At 46.5% G+C, this 21982-nt stretch overlaps 1 protein-coding gene across 1 annotated transcript in view; it reads right to left on the reverse strand.

The window, feature by feature from the left end:
* KIAA1217 (KIAA1217 ortholog) overlaps positions 1-21982 on the reverse strand; it is an 83203-nt gene that overhangs the window by 53376 nt on the left and 7845 nt on the right. Inside the window, 1 exon segment of the mRNA XM_040645325.1 lies at positions 8133-8965. Within this exon segment, the coding sequence (XP_040501259.1) occupies positions 8133-8965 (833 nt within the window).

The raw sequence follows: 21982 nt of genomic DNA on the forward strand, positions 1-21982 counted from the left end.
CAGCCGGCCTCAGGGAGGGACAAAACCGCACTCCCATGCCACATCATGAATGTCTCCGAGTCCCCGTTCCTCAATCGTCCAACTAGGATAACAACCCCGTCCCACGGGCTGTCCTCTCACAGAGGCGTGGAAATGAGGACAGGGGAGAAAGCGTACGGGCAAGGACATTATCGCCTGTGGAACACAAGGCTTCCTTTCCTCCCTGGACTTCATCCGTCCAACTGTTGCTCTGGGACTGACGGTGCGCCAGGCACAGATCCGGGAGCTGGGGATGGAGGGGTGACTAAAGCGAAGGGCTTGCTGTCATGGAGCTTACGTTCTGGGGGATGAGGGGAAGGCACAACAAACTAAGTAAGTAGAGAAACGCACGTATGTAAGCGTATAAATATATGTGTATGCTCTTATATAGAATCACGATTCTATTTAATGATACCATTTTGTGTGCGTGTGTGCGTGTCGATGGCCAGTAAAGGCCTCACTGAGCTGACGCTGTTGGGGTAAAAGCCTCGACGTTGGCAAGGAGCCAATCATCAGGCAGACAGCGGGCAGAAGAAAGGACGGGGCGGAGGAAGAGCAAGTACGAAGTCCCGGAGGTAGGGAAGGCCCAACACGTTCAGACACAGGAAGCCAGGGAACGAGGAGCTCAAGACCGGTTACGTAAAAGGCTGAATGAACTTTTGGCACGCAGAGGAAACGGGGCCTTCGAAGGCCGAACCCCCCTTGTTAAACAGAGGTGCCAGTTTTCTTATGCCCAACACTCCAAGAGCACCATGTCTGAAATGCGGCCAGATTTAGGATTCTAGAATTATAGATTTTCTGGTTGGAGGGAACTTATTTAGGCCCCACGGTTTTCCTTCCATTCTGGTTTAATGATCTTGACAAGCAAAAAAAAAAAAAAAAAAAAAAAAAAAAAAAAAAAAGGCGTGGCAGGCCCAGCAGGTCACACTAAGCTCAGCCACACCCAGCGTCGTGCTCCCAGGAGCAAGATCATTCCTGGCCGACCTTCCAACAGCATTCTGCCCAGCACAGCAAACGCGCCTGGGAGTTCTCCAGGTAGCCTTTAATCTAGTTCACAACTTGCTTTCCGGGCAGGCTGTTCGGGCTGCGATCAGAATCCAGTCCCAAGTCAAGCATGAGGACACGTAGTCTCTTAGATCCAAACGGCCAGATCCAATGGCCCTACAGAATGGAGCCACGACTGCTCTTATTTATAGAACTTTCCAGGTCACTTTCCAGTTTATACCCATGTTCACTTATGCTTTGCAGAACCATCGAGAGGTCAGCCTACCATCGCCCTGTTACAGGGAAGGGCATGGCGGCTTAGCCAGGCAGGGGCTCTCCTAACGACACGCAGCGAGTTCACCTGCAAACCCCCACATCGAGAGCTCCCTGCCTCACATAGTGACTCACCATCTGGGGTGAGGCGCTCCATTTCCCGGGAGACGAGAACCGTCACTCCCCAGGACGAGCCTACACCCTGGCTTGTGAAATCACCTACTTTGCATTTTCTTTCTCTTCCCTGAGGGTAACGTTTCATATTCATGCTCTGGAAGTGACATCGTGGATTCAGTACAGGTACAAACCAGTACGAATAGCCGTTCATTCATGTTCCGGCTGCCTGACCAGGGACCTGTCATTTCCCTTCCAACAAGAGATGGTGTCGGAGGTGATGGAGAGATGGTCTCTTGAGTGGTCCTAAGGGAGGTATGGAAATAAGCTCTTCACTCCCACCTGCTTTTGATCTGGAAAACCTTAGCGTGAACTCAAAAGATACCGACTCAGGAGAAAGAAGGAAGACGTTTTCTACAGTTGGCCTCTCTCGTGTCTCTTTGTATTTTGTCTTCTTAGATATTTCTGTTTACTGGAGGAATTAGGGACATACTGTTTTTATTACAAAGACAAAAAACATTGAAACAGTTTGATGGTGAAAACATCATTTGGCTGGAGTAGCTCCAGACGCCGGGCCTTTGGGGAGTCTTTGGTTTCTCCTGCGAAGTCAGTGATTAGCACAGTGGTCTCTAAGACCCGGTCAGCTCCGAAGATGGCCGGGGAGGGAGAGGAGGTATTCATTGTCATAGCAGCTGGCCCTACACGAATGGAGTGGGCAACACAGACTTTCGAAGACCTGCAATTTTTGAAAGTTTGAATGAATGCTTAGACCTGGAGATATTTTGGAATCACTTCACTCATGAAAAATAAACTCCAAAAACTCAAGACAAGGGTAAGTCTCCATGATCTCCACCAGACAGGAGGGCAACCAGTCACAAGAGAGGCTAACACAGGGCCCGGACATCATGAGGACCACTGGGCCACTGGGCTACTTAGAGGAGCCCCATCTTCGAGCCGGGTGGTAACCACAGTGACTCGACACTGAGCGGCTCTCGCCATAGTTCAAGGAGGCAGAACCTGCCCATACTCATTTATTCCTCTTCTCTCTGAAGAAGGCAAGGAAAGGGGATTATCTGAATCGCACAGTATTTAGGTGACTCGGGCTCTGTTTCTGGTTTCAGACACAGGCATCTGATTGACAGCCCCTTGTGAATATTCAAAGGAGATACAGGGGTGCATTTTCATTTCATCTAATTAGTGACAGATGATGGCTTTCCCTTTTGAGAAATTGCTTTGCTTAAAGTAACACAGACCTCGTGGCATTCATTCCACCAGCATCTCTGACAGAATATCCCTTGTGTAAGAGCACAGTGATCTTCATAAATTTGTCAGCTGGTTAAGTATGATGCTTACCAGTCAGCTCTTGCCTGAATCCGGCAGCCTAAGGAATGACAAGCAAATACCACTTAACCATGAAGTTATATTCCTGGGCATGAGGTAATGATTCAATTTATTGGCACGGATTTGACTTCTGAGACCGGCAGAACACCATCTCCAGGGGCCATCTGTATGGTACCATAATGGCCAAAATAGAGCAAATTTGGGATAGAGGTCAGTCTGTCTTTCCAAATGACATCTGTTCATTTTGTTGTGAATACCCCTTGAATTGCAGTCCATCGCGACGTTCTCATGAAAGCTCCCAGTCCAGTGCAAGTTCGGGAAAGGGCTCTTTTTTTTCTGAATTCATAGCAATTACTGTCTGTATCACTTCTTTTGAATTAATTATGTACCAGCAGTCCCCAGATTATGACAGCCTTGTAACTGAAAAGTTTACTTGTACTTTCATTGTTTAGAACTTGGAATAAATGGTGGTTGGATTTCCAGCTGGCCCACGGAAGCCTCTTGAACCTACAGGGTATTATTAGTGCGATCATTGTTCCTCATTGTTTTCAAGAAAAACGTGTCCTGACTTTCCAGCTGGACGTGGAGATGTGGAGAACAGATCTTCCCCTCGGCGCTCCAGCCTCAAGGAGAGACACTTCCCCCCTTAGTGACCGGGCATGGTGTCCTCCCTTCTCTCTGCTTTGCTGGGAGACGGTGGCACCCTCAGGTGACAAGAAGAGCATCCCTGGGCATCACTCATGAATGAAATCCTACTGCTGTGGTTGTCCCCACAAAAGTTTTTAGCCTGCATTTTTAGCTCAGAAGCTTCCTGTCCTTAACCGTGGTATCGCTTATATGTTTGTATTATGCTTTTAATGTTTTATGACTGTCTTCCCAGTTTATATCCCTTGTGCGTGGGGACCACATCGAGGTTTCTTTGTACGCTGTAAAGCATCCAGCCCACAGCTCAGCACTTAAGAGGGGCTCAATAAACATTTATTGATCCATAATTAGAGCTACATGGGAAAGCAGTTCAGACCAAAGCTGAATCAGTCAGGCGCTGTTAGGCATCAAAACCGATGACCTAATAATGTCAGCGCTACCTGGTTAGGCACCCCAGTCATCAGTCATACAGCTCAGGCGCATTTAAAACAATGCCCTAATCCCCGCTTGTCTTTTTGCTCCCGGACCCAAGAAGAGATGTAACTCTGACTGCTCTCCTGAACTGGATTTTAAAGTGGCTTTGATATTCTAACTTGGATCTTTAAACCCTGCTAATCCTCTTCTCTGTTCACCCTTAGTTTTATTCTCTCCACATCCCCCACCTGCTTTACGTTCTTCCTGGGGTACACTGACAATTGGTCTCCTTTTTTCTTTAGGTACCATCCCAGTCCTAGCCATCTCTGCATGGATCTCTGTTTAGTAGCAGGTAGTAGAGAGCTTTGCTCAAAGTAGGAACACACAACTACTTACCATATGGAATACATAGCACTTCATCGTAGAGTTGTTCCAGCCCATTATACAGGTGTTATGTTATACCTATTTTACAGATAAGCAAACTGAGGCAGAGATTCAGTAACTTGTCAAAGGCGGTCTCCACTGCTAGCAAGTGTTAGAACTGAGAACTGAACCCGGGCAGTCCGGCTTTGGAGTTCACGTTCATCAACACTGCACACTGCTGCCCCTCGATAAATGGCTGATCGCAGATGGGCTGAATCGAAAGTAATAATAGCAAGTTCTCACAATAATGAAGTTGATTTACCAAGAGGTGAAGGGCAGAACTGGGGTAATGGTTGTCAAGACCCATGTTTTATGAATGTCACAATTTCTATTATTTGAGTGTCGGGTACTCTTTCATTTCTCTACTTCATTAAGTAAAAAAAGTCCAGATTTCCTTTAGAGCAGTGCTTCTCAAACAGGGACATTTTGCATCCACCCCTCCCCCCCACCGCAGGGGGCACATGTGACAACGTCTGGAATCATTTCGACTGTCATGACTAGGGCAGGGTTGGGGGGAGTTTGCTACTGGCATCTGGTGGGAAAGAACTTGGAGACCCCACTAAAATCCTTCAGAGCACAGGAGAGCCCCTCCGCCCAGCAAACTACAAGTTATCCAGCCCAAAATACCAGTAAGCTCAAAAGTTAAGAAACCTTGTCCTAGAAAGATCCCAAGTCTAACCACTTAGGAGGCCTCTGATGTGGCTCACTTTTGACTATACTCTGAGAAAAAGGAAAAAAAATTAATCATTAATTTTAGGATAAAGCATAGTTTGAAAATCTTCAACGGTCTGCCAGTCACTGTGAATGTTTTTCAATGACCATAAATCTGAATTCGGACTTTCACTCAATCGATTTTTCAACCAAGGATGTGTCCCACCGCGCCGAGCTACCAACAGAATAACACGTAATCCTTCCTCCCATAAGAAAGTGATGTGATCAACAACAGTAGCATGCAGAAGCTTCCTTCCTCTTCTAGCAGCCCAGAGCAGGGACCTCTGCTTCTCTAAACTGGGGAATGCTTGGAAATCATGATGAGATCTCATAGCTTTCTTTCTCCGGATAGAGGTGCCTAGGCAAGGCAAGAATTGGCTCCCCAGTGGACTCCTGACTCATTTGTGGAACTCAGCTATCGTAGGTGTGGAATGGTGTAAAAATAGGATCTCAGCTCAAGTTCACCATGTCTTGAAAACTATTACATTAGGAAGAATCTGTTATACATTTGGAAAGGGAGCTATTAGTCACTTTGCAATGAACACTCTCGAATTTCGATAAAGCTATTTTACATTATAGGATCCAAACTATAAATAGAAAGGAACAAAACATAAATGTCCTAGATTTTTACAATTCTTAAGGGCTGTTTTATGTGCCATGAATAGAAATAACATGCTGTTTAATGAAGGAATTTTATGACCTAGGGAAGATAGAGCCTCACGCACTGAGTCATCTGTCACACACTGTCCCCCCACCCACGGCCCTCCCTCAGCCACGTGGACCATTCTCTTCTTGGGGTCCCAGCTGAAGGGAAGTCATCTGGATAAAGCCACCTTCTCCCTTGAGATCATTTTCCTTCTAGAAGCTCAGACATGAGAACTGCCATCTTGAAAGTCAAAGTGGCTGTAATCTGCTCCTCTACCCCCACATCCGTGGCCATCTCAGGAGGAGAGCCCTACCGTCCTCTACGTCCCATCACATACATGATTTTTTCCCCAGATCTTCCATATATAATGGAAACATCTTTGTAAGACAAGAGAAGCCAAATGCATTAGATCAAGGGCACATGACTCGATACAAGGACCAAGATGAAATGACTTCATCTTTCACTCTTCATTTTCAAATCAATAGAGCAGTTACAAAATCATGTTCCAAAAAAAAAAAAAAAAGAGCTACCGCTGGAGGTTTCCTAAGTACAGATGGGAAAGAAAGACTTTTCCTCTCTGATTTCAAACATCCTGCAGTTACTCGGGCTGTTTCTTCTGAACGGCACCTGAATCCAGCAGGGCCCCAAAGAAAGCATCGCTACAGATTTCTCATTCCCCCTCCTGCGTTTTTGTCGCTGCACATCTTAGATGTAAAATTTCACTTGAGAGTTTCTTAGAAAAAGCACTGTCAAGATTTATTTGCTGTTTAATATTACGAAAGGGCAACAGAAACTGGTTTCGCGCTTTATAGGACTCTGCACTCATGAAGGTAGACTTTTAGGGGTTGATCATTCTTAAAATACACAGATTAAATGTATGTAGGATAACAGCAGCACGGGACAGGTGCACACAATGGGCTGTGATTTCGTGCTTCGATAATTGTTTCTGGTGCTCTTGTTTAGGAAAATTTTTCCTTGACGTAGTGCTTGCATTCATTTTTCAGAAATAAAATCTATCAAAGATGCTCTTTCTTTCCCCTTTGCTGCATATTTGTGCTAATATTCTAGCTAGGGCAGTTATATTTTAAATGGCCTGTATATATTTAGCAGCGTAATTATGCAAATGCTACCATGTTTATGACTGTAAATATCTTTCAGGAGCAGTTACTTAGCATCTAGTCCTGAAACAATTTCTTAAGAATTCTGGTTGAAATGCTCAGAATTCACCCCTAAATTTACTTCTCAGCTGGGTGAAGGTGTGGCTCACAGGTCTCACTCATCAGGCAGAACATTGCATGGTGGTATAAAGTATAGATTATTCTTTAATAGATATGGACGTTCTATGCCACATACTGGCTCTGTGACCTTGAGGAAGTACTTAACCTCTCTGAGCCCCAGTTTCTCCATCTGTAAACTAAGGATGATGAGGGGCGCCTGGGTGGCGAAGTTGGTTGGGCGGCCAACTCTTGCTTTCGGCTCGGGTGGTGTCAGGGTTCTGGGATCCAGCCCAGTATTAGGCTCCACGCTCAGAGGGGAGACTGCTTCAGGATTCTGTCTTTCTCCCTCTGCCCCTCCCCCCATGTGCGTGCTCTCTCTAAAATAATATATAAATCTTAAAAAAAAATCGGGATGATGATCATATGTAAGTGATACTACCCTTTTGGCAGCAAACAGGGGACAGTGGTTGTAATAAAGTGCCGAGTCACTGAATATCCAGATCGTATTTCTCACACCCCCTCTGCATTCACAGATGACAACAGGTAAACTGCTTAACCTCTTCCAGACTCAATTTCTTTGGCTAGATTTTTATTATTTGCGCTTCTCTCAACCAATTCAGGCTGGAGAAATCCCCTCTATCAAAATTAGCTTTCCTATTATTATACGAAATTTGGAGGGTCTTGAAAATGGACTTGGGCTGGTAAGTTACACAAAAACAGATTGCATATTAAAAAAGAAATTTAAATGCTCAGAGTGTCTCATTGGTAGAAAATTTTTGCTGATCTCTGTACCACTCCTGAGTGAGTATTAAATCTAAACCATCCTATTCTCATGCAAATTCATGCTTTATCACCCTAGATGACAGACAGTGACACATTCCTTCCATTTCCCAAGGCCGGATGAGAAAGCAAAATTGCACTAAGTAAGGAAAAACACAAATTGCCCTTTCAGACACTTAAAACTCGAACCACTCACTTCTTTTCATTGGCAGATCAACTACCATGAGCTCCTGATTTATTTGTCCAAATGGTTTCTGCCGATCACAATTTTCCTTCCTTTGTTCAGATTTACACTAACGATGCCGCTGTTAGATCCACGCTGGGCAGGCTCGCACTGACTGCGGTATGCGTCTGCCCTCCATTTGGCATGGCTATTGGCCTGCGTCACTTGACCCCCACCGATTCAGAAACTCTTTGCAGACCGGGATGGCCTTTGATCCTACCCTGTGGCTTCCCGGTGCTGCCCCGAGGCTGTGCTCAGCCTCCCTTCCCTCGGTTTGACTCTGCCGAGCGGCCCTCCACCGCTCACAGGCACAGACCACCCCGGGCCGCCCTCCGCACCTTACCTGGTCTCTCTATCTTTGGGTATTGTAGCCGTGCTGTAGGCAAACACCTGCTTCTCAACTAGAGGAGGGCCGAAGTCCACAATGCCGGCTAATCCTGGAGTGGTCCGCGGCTTCTCAATATACACCAGGGTGCCTGGCTCCTTCTTGAAGGTCTGGCGGCTGGGGGAGGCCCGATCTGGCTGCAAGGTGTGAGGGGGCCCGTGGGCGTTATGGTGGGCGTGCATGTCCACCATTCTCAGGTCGCTGACTCGGTGCGGAGAGGCGGGGGGTGTTTTGGAGCCCAGGGTAGGCAAGTGGCTATCTGGATATTTCCTCGATTTCTGTCTGTACAACGACTGCTCCATATGCATTTCCGCTTGCAAAGAAGGGCTGCAGTAGGCACTCGCCGAGCGGATTGCCGTGCGGTGATACGCGATGATGTGATCGGGGACATCCAGAGGGTGCCCGCCGTGGGAAGAGGCTATGCTCATCCGTCCCTCGTGATAAAGGTAAGGATCGGTATAGAAGCCCTCGTTTCGGTACATCGCAATGTTCTTGCCACTCATGTCTTCATCCGGCTTTACGTCTCTTCTTTCCAAAATGGCGCTGGGGCTGGGTGAGATGGATCTAGAGACTGGCAGGCTGGAGAGTCTGTCCCTGGGGATGGTGGCGTTGCCGGGAACAACCATGGGCCGGGTGCCCCCGTACGGAATTCTGGATGGGGAAGGAGGCATGGAATGGGGCACAGGAGTGGATGGTGGAGAATTTGGAATGGCATGGGGTGGATGAGCTGTGGATCCAGGTCGAGAGGCGCCAGGGCCATCTCCTCTTGCATAAACAATCTCTCTCTGCATCTGAAAATAAAACAAGAAGTCAGAAAATCTATTTTGATATTTCTGTTTTTAGAGATGTCTCAGGGTGATGGTGGGCTTTGCAGCAGGGACACACTCTGCTCTCTGGAACTGATAACAACCTGACCTTCGGTGGCCATGGCCGAAGGGTCTCTGCAGGTGTTCCTTTGTAAGAACACTGAGCGAGGAAGATTATCCTGGATTATCCAAATGGACCCAGTGCTACCATACTAACATGTGAAAGAGGAAGGAGGGGATCAGAGTCAGGGAAGGAGGTGTGAGGACAGCAGCAGGGTCAGAGAGAGAGAGAGAGAGAGAGAGAGAGAGTGAAAGATGCTCTGGCACTGATTGTGAAGACGGAGGAAGGGCCCAGGAGCCTGGGGATGCAGGCAGCTTCTAAAAGCTGGAAAAGGCAAGGGAATGGATTCTCCGCGAGAGCTTTCAGAGCAACCGTGGTTACTGCCAACACCTTGATACCAGCCTGCAAAACCCATTCTGGACTTCTGATGTCTACAACTGCAAGGTAATGAATGCGTGATGCTTTAAGCCACTAAGTTTGTGGTCGCTTGTTACAGCAACCGCAAGAAACACCCAGTAAAGAGCTCAACATTGTGAGGTTTGGGGGAAAATAGTGCAGGGGTTTAAAATTTTCAGGTCATAGCTTCTTTGAGACGCTTAATAAATGTGGATCTAATGTAGCAAAAGTGCTAAAATTCTATTTTCTAAAATTTCTCCCGGACACATTTTCTAATATTAGCCCTGGAAAATAGCATCTTTCCCATCCTTCCAAGCAGATACAATCTAGGGACATGGCCAGGGAGGGTAAGAAGATGCATAGAGAAAACTTGGAGGTAAGTTTCATTTATTTACCAACTCTTTACTTGAGCCTAGGAGAAACAAGCTCTAAGATGTTGGGAGACAATAATGATCTGGGAGATAAGAATGCAATTGGAGGGGTGCCTGGGTGGCTCAGTCGTTAAGCCCCTGTCCTCGGCTCAGGGCCTGATCCCAGGGTCCTGGGATCAAGCCCCGCATCGGGCTCCCTGCTCTGCTGGGAGCCCCACCTTCTTCCTCTCCCACTCCCCCTGCTTGTGTTTCATCTCTCACTGGCTGTCTCTCTGTCAAATAAATAAATAAAATCTTTACAAAAAAAAAAAAAGAATGCAATTGGAGACAAAACTCACATTGGGCAGGACAAGGGAGAAAAATGGGAAGGGAATGTCAGGCATGGTGCAGAGAGAGAAACCTCAGGAGGCCCCTCTGGGGCTGCCATGTCATAAGGAGCCTGATGGAGTCGTCCATGTAAGCCAGCAACTTCTTGCCCAGGCAGCAGAGACTTCTGGGCTGTGTCATTACCATCCAGTTCAAGAGAGTGAGGACTCCCACTGGGTCTTCCATCACCTCTCCTTTGGAAGACTAAAAAAGATCAAATGACTCAAGAATCATAGACACAGAGAACAGACCGGTGGTTGCCAGAGGCAGGATATTGGGGATGGGTAAAATGGGTGGAGGTGCTCAAAAGGTATAAAGTTGCAGTTATAAAATAAAATGTCATGGGGATGTCATGTACAGCCCGGGGACCATGATACATAATACTGTATCATAGATCTGAAAGTTGCGAGGGGAGTAGATTAATTTAAAGGTTCTCATCACAAGAAAAAAGTGTGTAACTATATATGGTGATGGATGTTCACTGGCCTTATCGTGGTGATCATCTGCAATATACACACAGATTAAATCATTATGTTGTACATCTGAAACTAATATAATGTTATATGTCAATTATATCTCAATAAAAAAAGAATCAAGTTAATGGGGCAAGGGGAAACTAATTTGCAATTATACTACTGTGTGTAGCAAGGGGCAGCATAAAGAAATACAGATTAATTCAAAGTACAAATAGTTGATGCTTTTTGTTTTGGTTAAAACCCAAGAGGGTAAGAACTAACTCACTGAGATTCTCCAAACGGCTACAAGAGAAAGGATGGGCAGCCCAGTCTTCAAGTTCTATTTGTGCTATCACAGGAGCCCACGTTCCCATCCAGACTTTTGGGAGATGTGACCGATAGGGAGGACATGAATGGTTGGGGGGTGGATGAGGTAGGGGCATGAGGAGAGAGGAGGTGGGCTCAGGTGGACAAAACCCAAAATGAGCAGTCAAGAGATCCATGGTGTGAGTGATGAGGAGAAAAGAAAAAGCAGAGGCAACAGGAAAAGGGTGAAAATGAAACAGAGCCCAATGTTCTGAATACATACTGATTCCTTATTTTATAAATTCATTCATTTAGTAAGCAATATTCAGCCAGCACTTGCTAAGAACCAGGCATTGTTCTTGGATACAGTTCTAACCCCAAGTTCCTGCCCTAGAGAGGGTACATTCCAGATACATCTCTTAGATACACGTAGGGAAGATGCCTTGGGAATCCCACAGCTTCCTTATCTTGTCTCTGGAAGAATCCAGCAGTGTAGAATCCTTAACCCAGGAGTTTTACAAATTATGGTGGATTTCATAAAGGAAATGACCAATAAAAAAAAAATGCAAGCAAGATGAGAAGACGTAGCAACCAAAAGGAACCCTTTCAGAGCACGTTACTGGAGCACCACTGAATCGGCTCCTCAGTCCCCTTGGGAGGCCAACTGTTTCTGGGGATCCCATGAGCAGTTCCAATTTTATCTCCACTGGCCCCACATCCCCAACACACGCACCCGCACAGCAGGCTAGTCTGTTCCCCCTCTAAATCAAACTTGGGACATCCTTAGGCTGTCACCCCTGGGACTCTCTCCCTATTTCTCGGCCCTTGTAGATCCAAACCGAGGCTGAGTGCCTGCTCCGCATGGCCCAGCCCTGGCGCTCTAGCCCACACGGTCCTCTCTCTGCTCACTCACTTGACACCCTCACGACTCAGGGGCTCAGGCCTTAGACCAGGAGGGCGTTCCCAAGGTCAGTGTGTGATGGTACACCTGATTCTCCTCCCGCCATGGCTGAGCAACCATCCGACGGCAGCCTTGCATCAGATCCACACAGATCCTCTACGCACAGCCTCCATTCCTTCCTGTCTGCCACAAGGCGAGGCTCAGTGGAAAGAAACGTGGTAACACGGCAGGGCTTCACAGAGCATGAGCTACAAGAGGGACTGGCTTAGGCGGCAGCACATATCTGGCCAAATTCCCCACGCCATCAGACCGCGCAATGCAAGATTCGATCCAAACGCAGGTAAAGATCAGTTCATACAGTCATACACGTGTATGGAGCACAGCACAGGGCTCAAGGCAAATCAAGTACAACAAATGGTAAGTACCACTGTCATTACTGAGATCAATTAAAAAGAAAGGTTTCAGGGGCGCCTGGGTGGCACAGCGGTTAAGCGTCTGCCTTCGGCTCAGGGCATGATCCCAGCGTTCTGGGATCGAGCCCCACATCAGGCTCCTCCGCTAGGAGCCTGCTTCATCCTCTCCCACTCCCCCTGCTTGTGTTCCCTCTCTCGCTGGCTGTCTCTATCTCTGTCGAATAAATAAATAAAATCTTAAAAAAAAAAGAGAAAGGTTTCAAATGTCTAGAACCCACTTAAAATAAGCAATAACCCAAACTGTTAGTCCTCTTTACCTGGCTTCAGATTACATCAGGATTTGGGGGATCCTGAGCCCAATTAACACACAGTGAATGCCCCCCCCCTTTTCTGGCAAAGAGTAGGAAGACATAGTAAGAATCTAAGTAGTACAGAACTGTCTAGAAGGATAAAGAATATTAATGAAAGGAAAATGTAAAATTGATTCTAATTAATAAAAAGTTAGTTAGATTTAATTAATAAAAAGAGTACATTTCTCTTAAAACAGAGATGCCTGCATAGAAATATTAAAAAAAAAAAAAGGTTTGGTGATATGAAAGGAAATGGTTAGGAGGTATATTATAGAACTAACTTTTAAAATAAAGCACAAAAAAATCTCATCGTACTCTTGATGTGTAGAGATGAATTCAGAAAGAAATGTAAGAATTAACAATAATTCTGATACACTGCGCACTCATATGGGAACGCGGGCGATAGTCAAGATGTTTAACATCCAGGAGCCAGTATTACCTGGGTACCAACCAACCAGAATGGGACTTCAGCCAACAAGGATGGAACCTAGCCACACACAATTAGCATCGTGTATCTGATGGTAATGCCGCTTACCAGCCTTTGCCTGGCCCCCCTCAAATTAATCTTGCCATCACCCAACAGGGTCACTGAAAGAGTCACTGTCCACCTGAGTCATCCACAACGGAGGTGAACGCAAGCATCCGGCTATCACAGAACAGGCAAATCTCCATCAATCTGAGTGACTTGGAGGTTGGAAGCCTTTGGAAGAATTCTTACCTTCCTTTGCCAAGCTATGACTGACTTTCCAGGACTGAGTTTTAAAAAGAGCCCATGATAATTTCATCCTCAGCTCTACAGAGAGCCCAGAAAGAGAATGACACGATGTTTCCATTATACAGTGGGAAAATGTTTTAAACCTACAACGAGAGCGAACCTTTAAAATCTGAAAACCTCGGTTCATACACTAAAGGACATGGATCGACCAAAGGCGGTCACTCTTAAAATGAAGCGGAAGGGATGGGAAGATGAAAAGAGAATCTTTTTCAAGTCTTCACTGTGATCTCCCAAGGAGACCCCTTGCTATTCCAATAAAAAGTGGACTTCACGTTCTCTAGGGGCTATTCACTGTCCGGGTCACAATCAGGACGATGAGTAAGATTCTATGATACATAGTTTTCAAAAGCTCCAGCCTTATATGCTAGTGTTCTTCCCATGGAGATATCTTCCTGGAATCAGGCACCCACACAGTTTTGTTCGGTTTTGTTGTTTAACTGATCTTTTTATGGCCAATGAGTATAGAAATGGCATTAAATGTATATTGAGTTCTTCCTGCACTAGTCCTCAAAGTCAGACCTCTTAGGAGAAAATTATATCAAACTTTAAAGGTAAAATAAATTAGCAAAACACACACACACACACACACACACACACATCACACGCAGTTCTTACCCACCTTGATATACCTGCCTCCCTTCTCCCACTAGTCTCTCTGAGGTCACTAATCTTCTCCATCATTTCTCTCAAAATATCTTGACACATTATGTCACTGACACTTTTGTCCCGGAAGGTTTCAACACTAATGTCTTTATGGGAGCTTTGGAGAATTTCATTTACAGCAAGAAAAACAACCTAAACCCAAGAATACAGGTTCTTTTAACACCTTACCGGAATCCAACACAGACCTCTCTTTGCCTGCACCTCGGCCCAGACAAAGAAAATGCTCATTTATCCACACTAGATACAACGGCAATGTATGAACTAGACTGCTGTCCCTCATTCACCTACTTTGGTGGCATGGTCTCTCCCTCTACCGTGACTGCCCAAACCCCTGCCCTCTCTTGGTTGAGTGCTTCTAGTTCTTGTAAGCAGCCAAGCAGTTTCTTCCGGAGCTCAGCACCGTGGCCCTGGCTGAGAGCCGCTGTCCCTGCCCACGGCACAGACCTCAGCAAGCTGTTTGGCCCATACTTCCTAGGGGCCAGACAAAATCTGGGGCAGTTTCAAATTAATTATCTGAAATTCGAGTTAGGAATCCTAACATATATCTATATTTCATTTCTCCAAAACCCAGTGAGTTAAATCAAACATTGCTCATTTAGAAGTTTCTTGAACGTAAGGTAAGAAGGGGCAAAAATCGTACCATTATTTCTGGAAAGAAAAAAAAAAAAAACCTAGCATGCAAAACGTTTATTTCAAATCATTTTGGGAAACTGTCTCATGTAATCATGTCTCTTTGTGGACTATTTAAAATATATATATTCTTTGCGGAAAGGCAGTATTATGCACAGTTTATTATATTTCAAACCCCACCCTTCCAAGTCTAGAATTTGTAAACATACCACTCAATCAGACCACACAATGAAGTAACCGGACAAAACTGAAAAGGATTCTTAGGAGAATCTTTCGTCCTCAGAGAATTAAAGCCACTTACTTTGTCTTAAGGAAATCACCTGTATTACTAACGCCGTGAAAAAAGCACATTGGCTCAGCTCCCAATTACGCGAGTCCTTTGTTCACTGGCTTCATCTAAATCCTCAGTTCCACATTTGGATATTTTAGACAGCTTTCTCTTCCGCGAAGAAATTGCAAAGGCCACAGATCCTAAAAATGTTCCCAGCTTGAGTGTTTACAACCAGTGAAGACCATTGTGTTTCAGCCAGTCTTCCGAGTGAGGCTGTCAGAGGCGTGGATGAAAAGTATTCCTCCCCATGATAAGCCAATTTCTCCTCCCCTTGGAAATTAGTCACTGAGTAACCTCAGCTCACATCCAACCACAGGCTACCTCACGGGTGACTCAGGCCTTTAACAATTGCTTACATGGAAAACACAGACCAACGAACAAACTCCGAGAGGCCTAGGTAAATGGGTTAACAGTGAAGGAGCTACTACAAACTAGATTTGACGCAGGCAAACAGGCTCCTTCACAAACAGACAACCCGCCACCACAAAGCCGGCAGAAAACCCAGTATGCTCGTGACCACACTGGGCCACCTCTCAGATTGTGTGCTGCCGGGAAAATCTAGATAGACCAGCGCCCAACACTCATCCCGCGGCCAGACTTTTGAAGTCGGCGGACTGGCGGGCGAAGGAAACGTGAGCCTCTCCCCCTGGTTTAGACCAGCCGAAAGAAAACAGCAGGTGATTAAGGAGGCTGTCTACTAATGAACCAGCCTGGTTTTACCAAGCTGAACTTTGGGTGGCAGCCAGGCACCAGCCCCACGTCGCCCCACGCAAGCAACGACTGCCATCACTTCGGGCAACATACCTGGAAGGAGAGGGAGAGAAAGATGGGGAGGGCAGCCAACGCTGCGCCAAGAGGGGATTCGAGAAAGGAAGCCAGAGCCCTTGAGCCCCACCCTCTACAAGGCGGAAGAGGAGAGGCCCGGAGCCGTCTCCAGGGACCCCCCCCCTTCGGCAACTGATGTCAATGCAGCTGTTCCCTCGCAGGGGAGCGGGCCCGAGAAGGTGTGTGTTCCGGACAAGAAGTGGCTTGTGCAGTGCTGAGCAGAGGACAGGTATTAACGCGGTACTAACAAAAGGTGAGGGAGGAAAAGCATTTCCTTAGCTCGCAGGTAGGTAGGCTCTGTTTCATCACCACCATGCTTTCTGAGCCCTCGGGGACCGAGGGGAGCAGCTGCCCGGGTGGGAAGCCAGCGACCAGAAACTCGCAGCCCTGGGCTTGGAAGCCCCGCTGGCCTCGCGCCACACCCCACGACCACGCTCTGGGAAGCCTGTGCATTTTTCAAACATTTTTAAGGCTTTGCAAGGCTGTTCTTGCTGACCCAGAGAATTCCATGACGTCTCTCAGGTTCAACTCCCGGCAGCGTGGCAGGCTTTCTCAAACGACTGTTTACTGCCGTCCCAAGGCTTTGTGGTTCTTAAGGGAGAGGGGAGCACACGACACTGGGCACATGACACCGCCACCCTCCCAAGATGTCTCATTAGAAACAATATTTGGACGAAGTGGTTGTAACAGATGCCACCGAAGAGGTCGGAAAGGAGGAGAAGGAATGTGAACAGCCTTGTTTTGCTTTTTAATCTAATCAGCTAGGGTTTGGTGTTTCTCACTCACGTCCAGGAAGCGCACACCATCACCCCTGACACATCTGGCGTGCATTCGGCAGTATGGGTTTCTTCAGTCAAGCACATGCTTTCCAGGAAGGGGGATGTTGGTGTTGGTGTCCCTTGTCTGATTCAGCCACGATCCCACCCCCTCCACATCCGCAAAGACCCTGTTTTATGGCATAAGACGTCCTAAGCCGCATGGCTCTTGTAAGCATTGACCTGCTGTAACGCACGCAGGACTGCTTGGAAGAATGAATTTAATGCACAGTGTCGGGGCCACGCTGCCCCCCGCAGAAAACAGATGCAGGGAGCTCCCACTGCTGATTCACCAAGCGTGTCATGCCTGACTCCACACGGGGGTCCATGCCCGCCACGGCAGGGACAGGTGGCTTCTGTTTGACCCTGCTGCTGTGCATGTCAGGGGGTACAGGGTGAGAGAAGGCCTGGTTGACCTCTCCCCATCTCATCCTTCCTGTCCTGTTCAGAGCAGTTTCTTTTCACTTTCTAAAAGCTTCGGGGCACCGTCTGGAGACTCCTTGCATGGCTTCGTCATTACGAGAGCTGTAACTCCCTGGCAGGAGTGTGAAAGCTGGCCCAGTCCCGCGGTGAATCAGGATGAGTTATGCCCTCTGGTAAGAAGCACGCAGGTCATGCTAGAGGCCGGGGCGGGGGGGGGGGGGAGGTGACACCATCCTGAGGTCCTAGAACCAGGCTGGCTAATTTCTGAAGCCGTATGCTGGAGCTGGGCAGGAGTCAGCTTCACCTGTCTGGCTCGGGCTCTCCAGAGAACAGCTCATTCAGGCTAACTCACCAGGAAATTTGGCTCAGTCTGGGTGCGGCCAACCACTAATTCCCCGCACGCTGGGTCCTTTCCTCACCAGACCCTCCTCAGCATGACCTACGCTGGGATGCTACCGCCTCTGTGAATTGGTTCTTCCCAGGGGTGTACTAAGTGTTCTATCGATTCTCCTTCTTCCTTTCATGAACTGGCACTATAAGCAAAGTGGAAGCAATTTATTATTTTTTTTGACTTAGTATTAAAAAAGAACATGCTAGTAGATATTCAGCATTACCTCAACAGGAAATAATTTTTATGCTCTGGTAAGGCTAACAGGCTCATGAAATTTATTTCTATTTCCTCTCTCACATTCATTTCTTTCTTGGCTTTTTAAAAATTACATATGATAAAAGGAAATCTAAAATGTGCTTATAAGCACGAAGATGGCATTGTGAAGGGAAGTAATTATGATGTCGGAAAATCTCAAGTTCATCTTGCTTACACTGTTAAAATTGGACACACGGTCATTTGTGAGGTCTTAGCGAAACTATTAATGTTTCATTTGATCATAAATGGAATGTCTCCCAGACACGAGACAGACAGACTGTTGCCAAAATTATTTAATTCTCAGGAAAGAGATGGTCCAGTCAGTGGTTAGCTGATGGCTATATTTAAGATGAGCGTTTTCCCACAAATATTTTGACACGGGAAACTCTGCTGAGCTCTCCAGTATAGCAGACCTGGCTGACTTAACACTGTGCCCAACGGTGATTAAAGATCCGAGTCTGGAACAGACTAAAGTAATGTTAGATAAATCATTTAACTTCCAAGCCACAGTCAGTAACTGTGGCGCTCCAGGACAGATAAAAGAAAAATGTGCTCCTCTCACCCATACTCAATCTTGTTTGGGATACTCCTGTATCATCCAGGCCAAGGACAACCTCCTTTTGTACCTAAAATAGTTACAGTTTGTAAAAAGGTATCTTCTTTCTACCACTTGTAACAGATAGTGCGAATAACTTCTCCAGTCTCATTTCCATGTCTCTGTACATCCACTGGGTGCCTGTGTGGACACAGTTCTTTTATACAGGACTCCCTGTTGGAGCTTCTAGATTTGTGGCTAGTGGTAAGTCGTTTCTGTCACCCAAATATAACTTTGCAGTGCCTTCGACTTTATTTTTCCTTTTCTGACTGTTCTCTAAACGCCTGCTTAGCTTGTAAACATGCACTCTGCAATATACAAGACATTGTTCATTGACAACGTTGCTTATTCTATAAAGGATTTTAGATGGTGAGGTACACACGTACACATGAGAATCACCCGGGAGTCTGCAGCTACATGAGGCTTTCAATTGTGATTTTATATCATGGGCTTCAGAACTCCGTGAAATACATACATTAGGCGTCCCGATCCCCATTTGATTGGTTAGGAAATGGAAGTGTAAGGAGTTAAGAACTTTGCCCAAGGGCGCCTGGCTGGCTCCGTTGGTGCCACATGTGAATCTTGATCTTAGGGTCTTGAGTTTGAGCCCCACGTTGGGTGTAGAGATTACTTAAAATCTTAAAAAAAAAAAAAAAGACTTGCTCAATGTCACACGGTGACAAAGCAGAGAAGCAGCAACTTTTCAGCCTTGCCACTGTGCCACTTCTTTCTCAGTGTAAGTGTGAAATCCCGTGTCCTCCAGGACACCCCGCGCTGCTCTGAGCGGAACCCTGCCCCCCGAAGGCTCCCCTGCAGGGACGACTGAGGGTTCATCTGCTTGAGCTCGACTTCAGTGTGCAGTGTGCTGAATTCATCTGCCTCGCTCTCTGATCCAGATTTTCACAGCAAAGGAAACGAACAGTACACATCTCAGTGCGCTTACGATCTAATTATCCAGACACGCTCTTGATTACTCTTAGGTTTTATCTACTTGCCTCAAAATAAGTTACATGTAGGGGCGCCTGGGTGGCTCAGTTGGTTAAGCATCTGACTCTTGATTTTGGCGCGGGTCACGATCTCAGGGTCATAGGATCGAGCCCCGTGTCGGGCTCCCCACTCAGTCTCGAGTCTGCTTCTCTCCCTCTCCCTCTGCCTCTCCCTGCTCTCTCTCTCTCTTTCTCAAGCAAACAAATAAATAAATCTTTTAAAAAAATTTTAGTTACATACATGTTAGTATATGTTTATATACATTACACTCACATATACTTACATATTCTGTATTGCTAATTATCACTATATAGATGTCACTACATCACTAGTTCTGTATGTGCAAACACGTACATATGCACGTGTATATGTACACACACACACACACACACACTTTCATTCGTCACAGATACCCGATTACTTATGGGACAAACTGTCTAGGCAACATTTGGCTAACATTCCTCCCCACTATGCCTCCCATCCCAGTGTCGGGCACCATTTCTGGGGCCACACCTCTCAGAGGCGCAGGGTCGCTGGAAGATGCGCTACAATTCTGTCACTGTATCCTCTGCCCCTCTAACCTTTCATTAGGGAAACCGATCGAGCTGGTTATTTATTACGTGGAAAAAGTAGATACTGCACGATGCAGCTTTAGGATGGTCACAACAGTGTAAGACATTTTATAAAACATGTGTCGGTTTGACGATATAACACCTCCTCACTGTATCTCAACTTCAACAGCAAAGTGATGACAATATGTAGGATTTTAGGCTCTACAGCCGCAGTTAACAATAGATATTTTTCAGTGGAGAAAATGGTGGTGAACAAATCGATGAATGGTGGATGCCAAGCTGGAAACCAAAGGGTCTTTCATTTCCAGTCTGTCACTGTCCTGTCACACCCCAAGACCCCCCTAACACCCAGGGTTCCCTGGTGGGTGTCACCTCTTGGGGTTCACTCTGTGTCCCCTTGCACCTCTCTTTCTTTCCTCACAGCTCTTCTGGAATCCGCCCTGCAGACCCAGGTTATGATTACGGCCCTTCTCACGGCATCACCCCCCTGCCTGCTTTCATGTTAAAGCAGGGCACGAGCCGGCTCTACGACCGAGTAATAGAAAAAACACACGACACAAGGTGAGTTATGTCAGCGGAGCCAGTTTAAAAGGGGATTTTACAGGTAGCCTCTGATGAGAAGTTCTTTAGTTGTGCTGTTATTTTGACCTTGGGCTGAACAATATTAGCTAGTGTGTCAGAAGCAGCAAGGAGCACATAAGGGAAGAGCCCCAGAGGATTACACTGAAGGACAATCATTCACACATGCACCAAGTTCAATTTTCCCTCAAAATAAACACGAAAAAAACAACAATGCAGATCCAGACCAAAACAGCCCGTGTGCCAATTCTTCGGAGGTTCAGAAGAGCCAACTGCTCTCCTCGTAGCAGCAACTTTCAAAACCAGAAGAAGTTCCATGGGTATCCCAGGTGTATTGAGTGTGTGAGCTGAGAACCTGCTCTCGTGTCAGCCTGAAAATAGATGGCATTTGCTGCATAATTATAGAGGCTCACCCATTCTCCCAGTTCTCAGGAGTGATGAAAGAATCTAAAAGGTTTCAGGTTTATAAATTAAATGAATAGACCTTTGAAAAACGCCATCTGTTCTCCTTGGGTTTGACGGGGGTCTGTGGCAAAGAACACAAGAGCACCTGGTCGTTTGGACCAAGCCAGTGGCCCCAAATGCCCCCCATTCGGGGTGTCTTCCCACAGTCCGCGCAGCATGGTGGAACCTGCCTTCCGATCCAGGTGTTAACATCAGGTTCACAATATATATAGACCAGACTTCTGGTTTATATATAAACCATGGCATTCTGTGTGTCCATGGAATATTTAGTAGGCATACAAAGCCCGGGGTCAAGGCCAATGAGGGAAAGAGGATCTTTAAGACAGACTTCTTACCTTTCAAGAGCTTACATTCCAGAAGGGATAATGAAGCATGTACATGAATATTCAAAATCAGACAGAGCAAGAATAACTCTGGCAAGTGCTAAATGAGTGCAATACACAAATACTCTGGGAAACTTAGAAGAGTAAGATTCTTCTGGCTGGAGAGTTGAGGAACACCTCTCTGAAGAGGTGAGATTTAAATGAGTCCATAAACCATGAGCAGAATTTCAGGAGACAGGGAAGAAAAAGGTTGCCTCGTGAGGTAGTCCGGGCAGGAAGGAAGGCACGATTAGAGACAAGGGCGGGAGGTGCCAAGTGCCCTGCGGGAACAGGTAGGCCTCTGACCCAAACAGCAAAGGGTTCTCCAGAGTCAGCCTACGTTAGAATCAGCCCGAGCGCTTGCTCAAACACGGATGAATGGGCCCCATGTCCAGAGTGTCTGACAGAGCAGGTCTGAGAGGCTGCATTTTGAACAGGTCTCCAGGTGCTGTTAAGCTGCTGGTCCCCGGAACTAAGAACAACTGGGGAGTGGTCAGCTCACATCAAAATCTCCATTCTACGGTGCATTTGGTTAAATCCTAATTCCGAAAGCTGACCTGATTAAACTTTGGGTGGCAATGATAATTACCTAGAATTTCTCTGGAACTAAATATTTTCCTCTAAATCTGCCCGGAGAAGATGGAAAGATAGCAAGGGAACTATTATGCTTGGAGACTTCCTATTTACCAAATGCTTTCCGAAATTACCTCATGTA

This window comes from Ursus maritimus, unplaced genomic scaffold (genome assembly GCF_017311325.1).
Source record: "Ursus maritimus isolate PB19 unplaced genomic scaffold, ASM1731132v1 scaffold_31, whole genome shotgun sequence".
In the NCBI taxonomy this organism is placed as follows: Eukaryota; Metazoa; Chordata; class Mammalia; order Carnivora; family Ursidae; genus Ursus; species Ursus maritimus.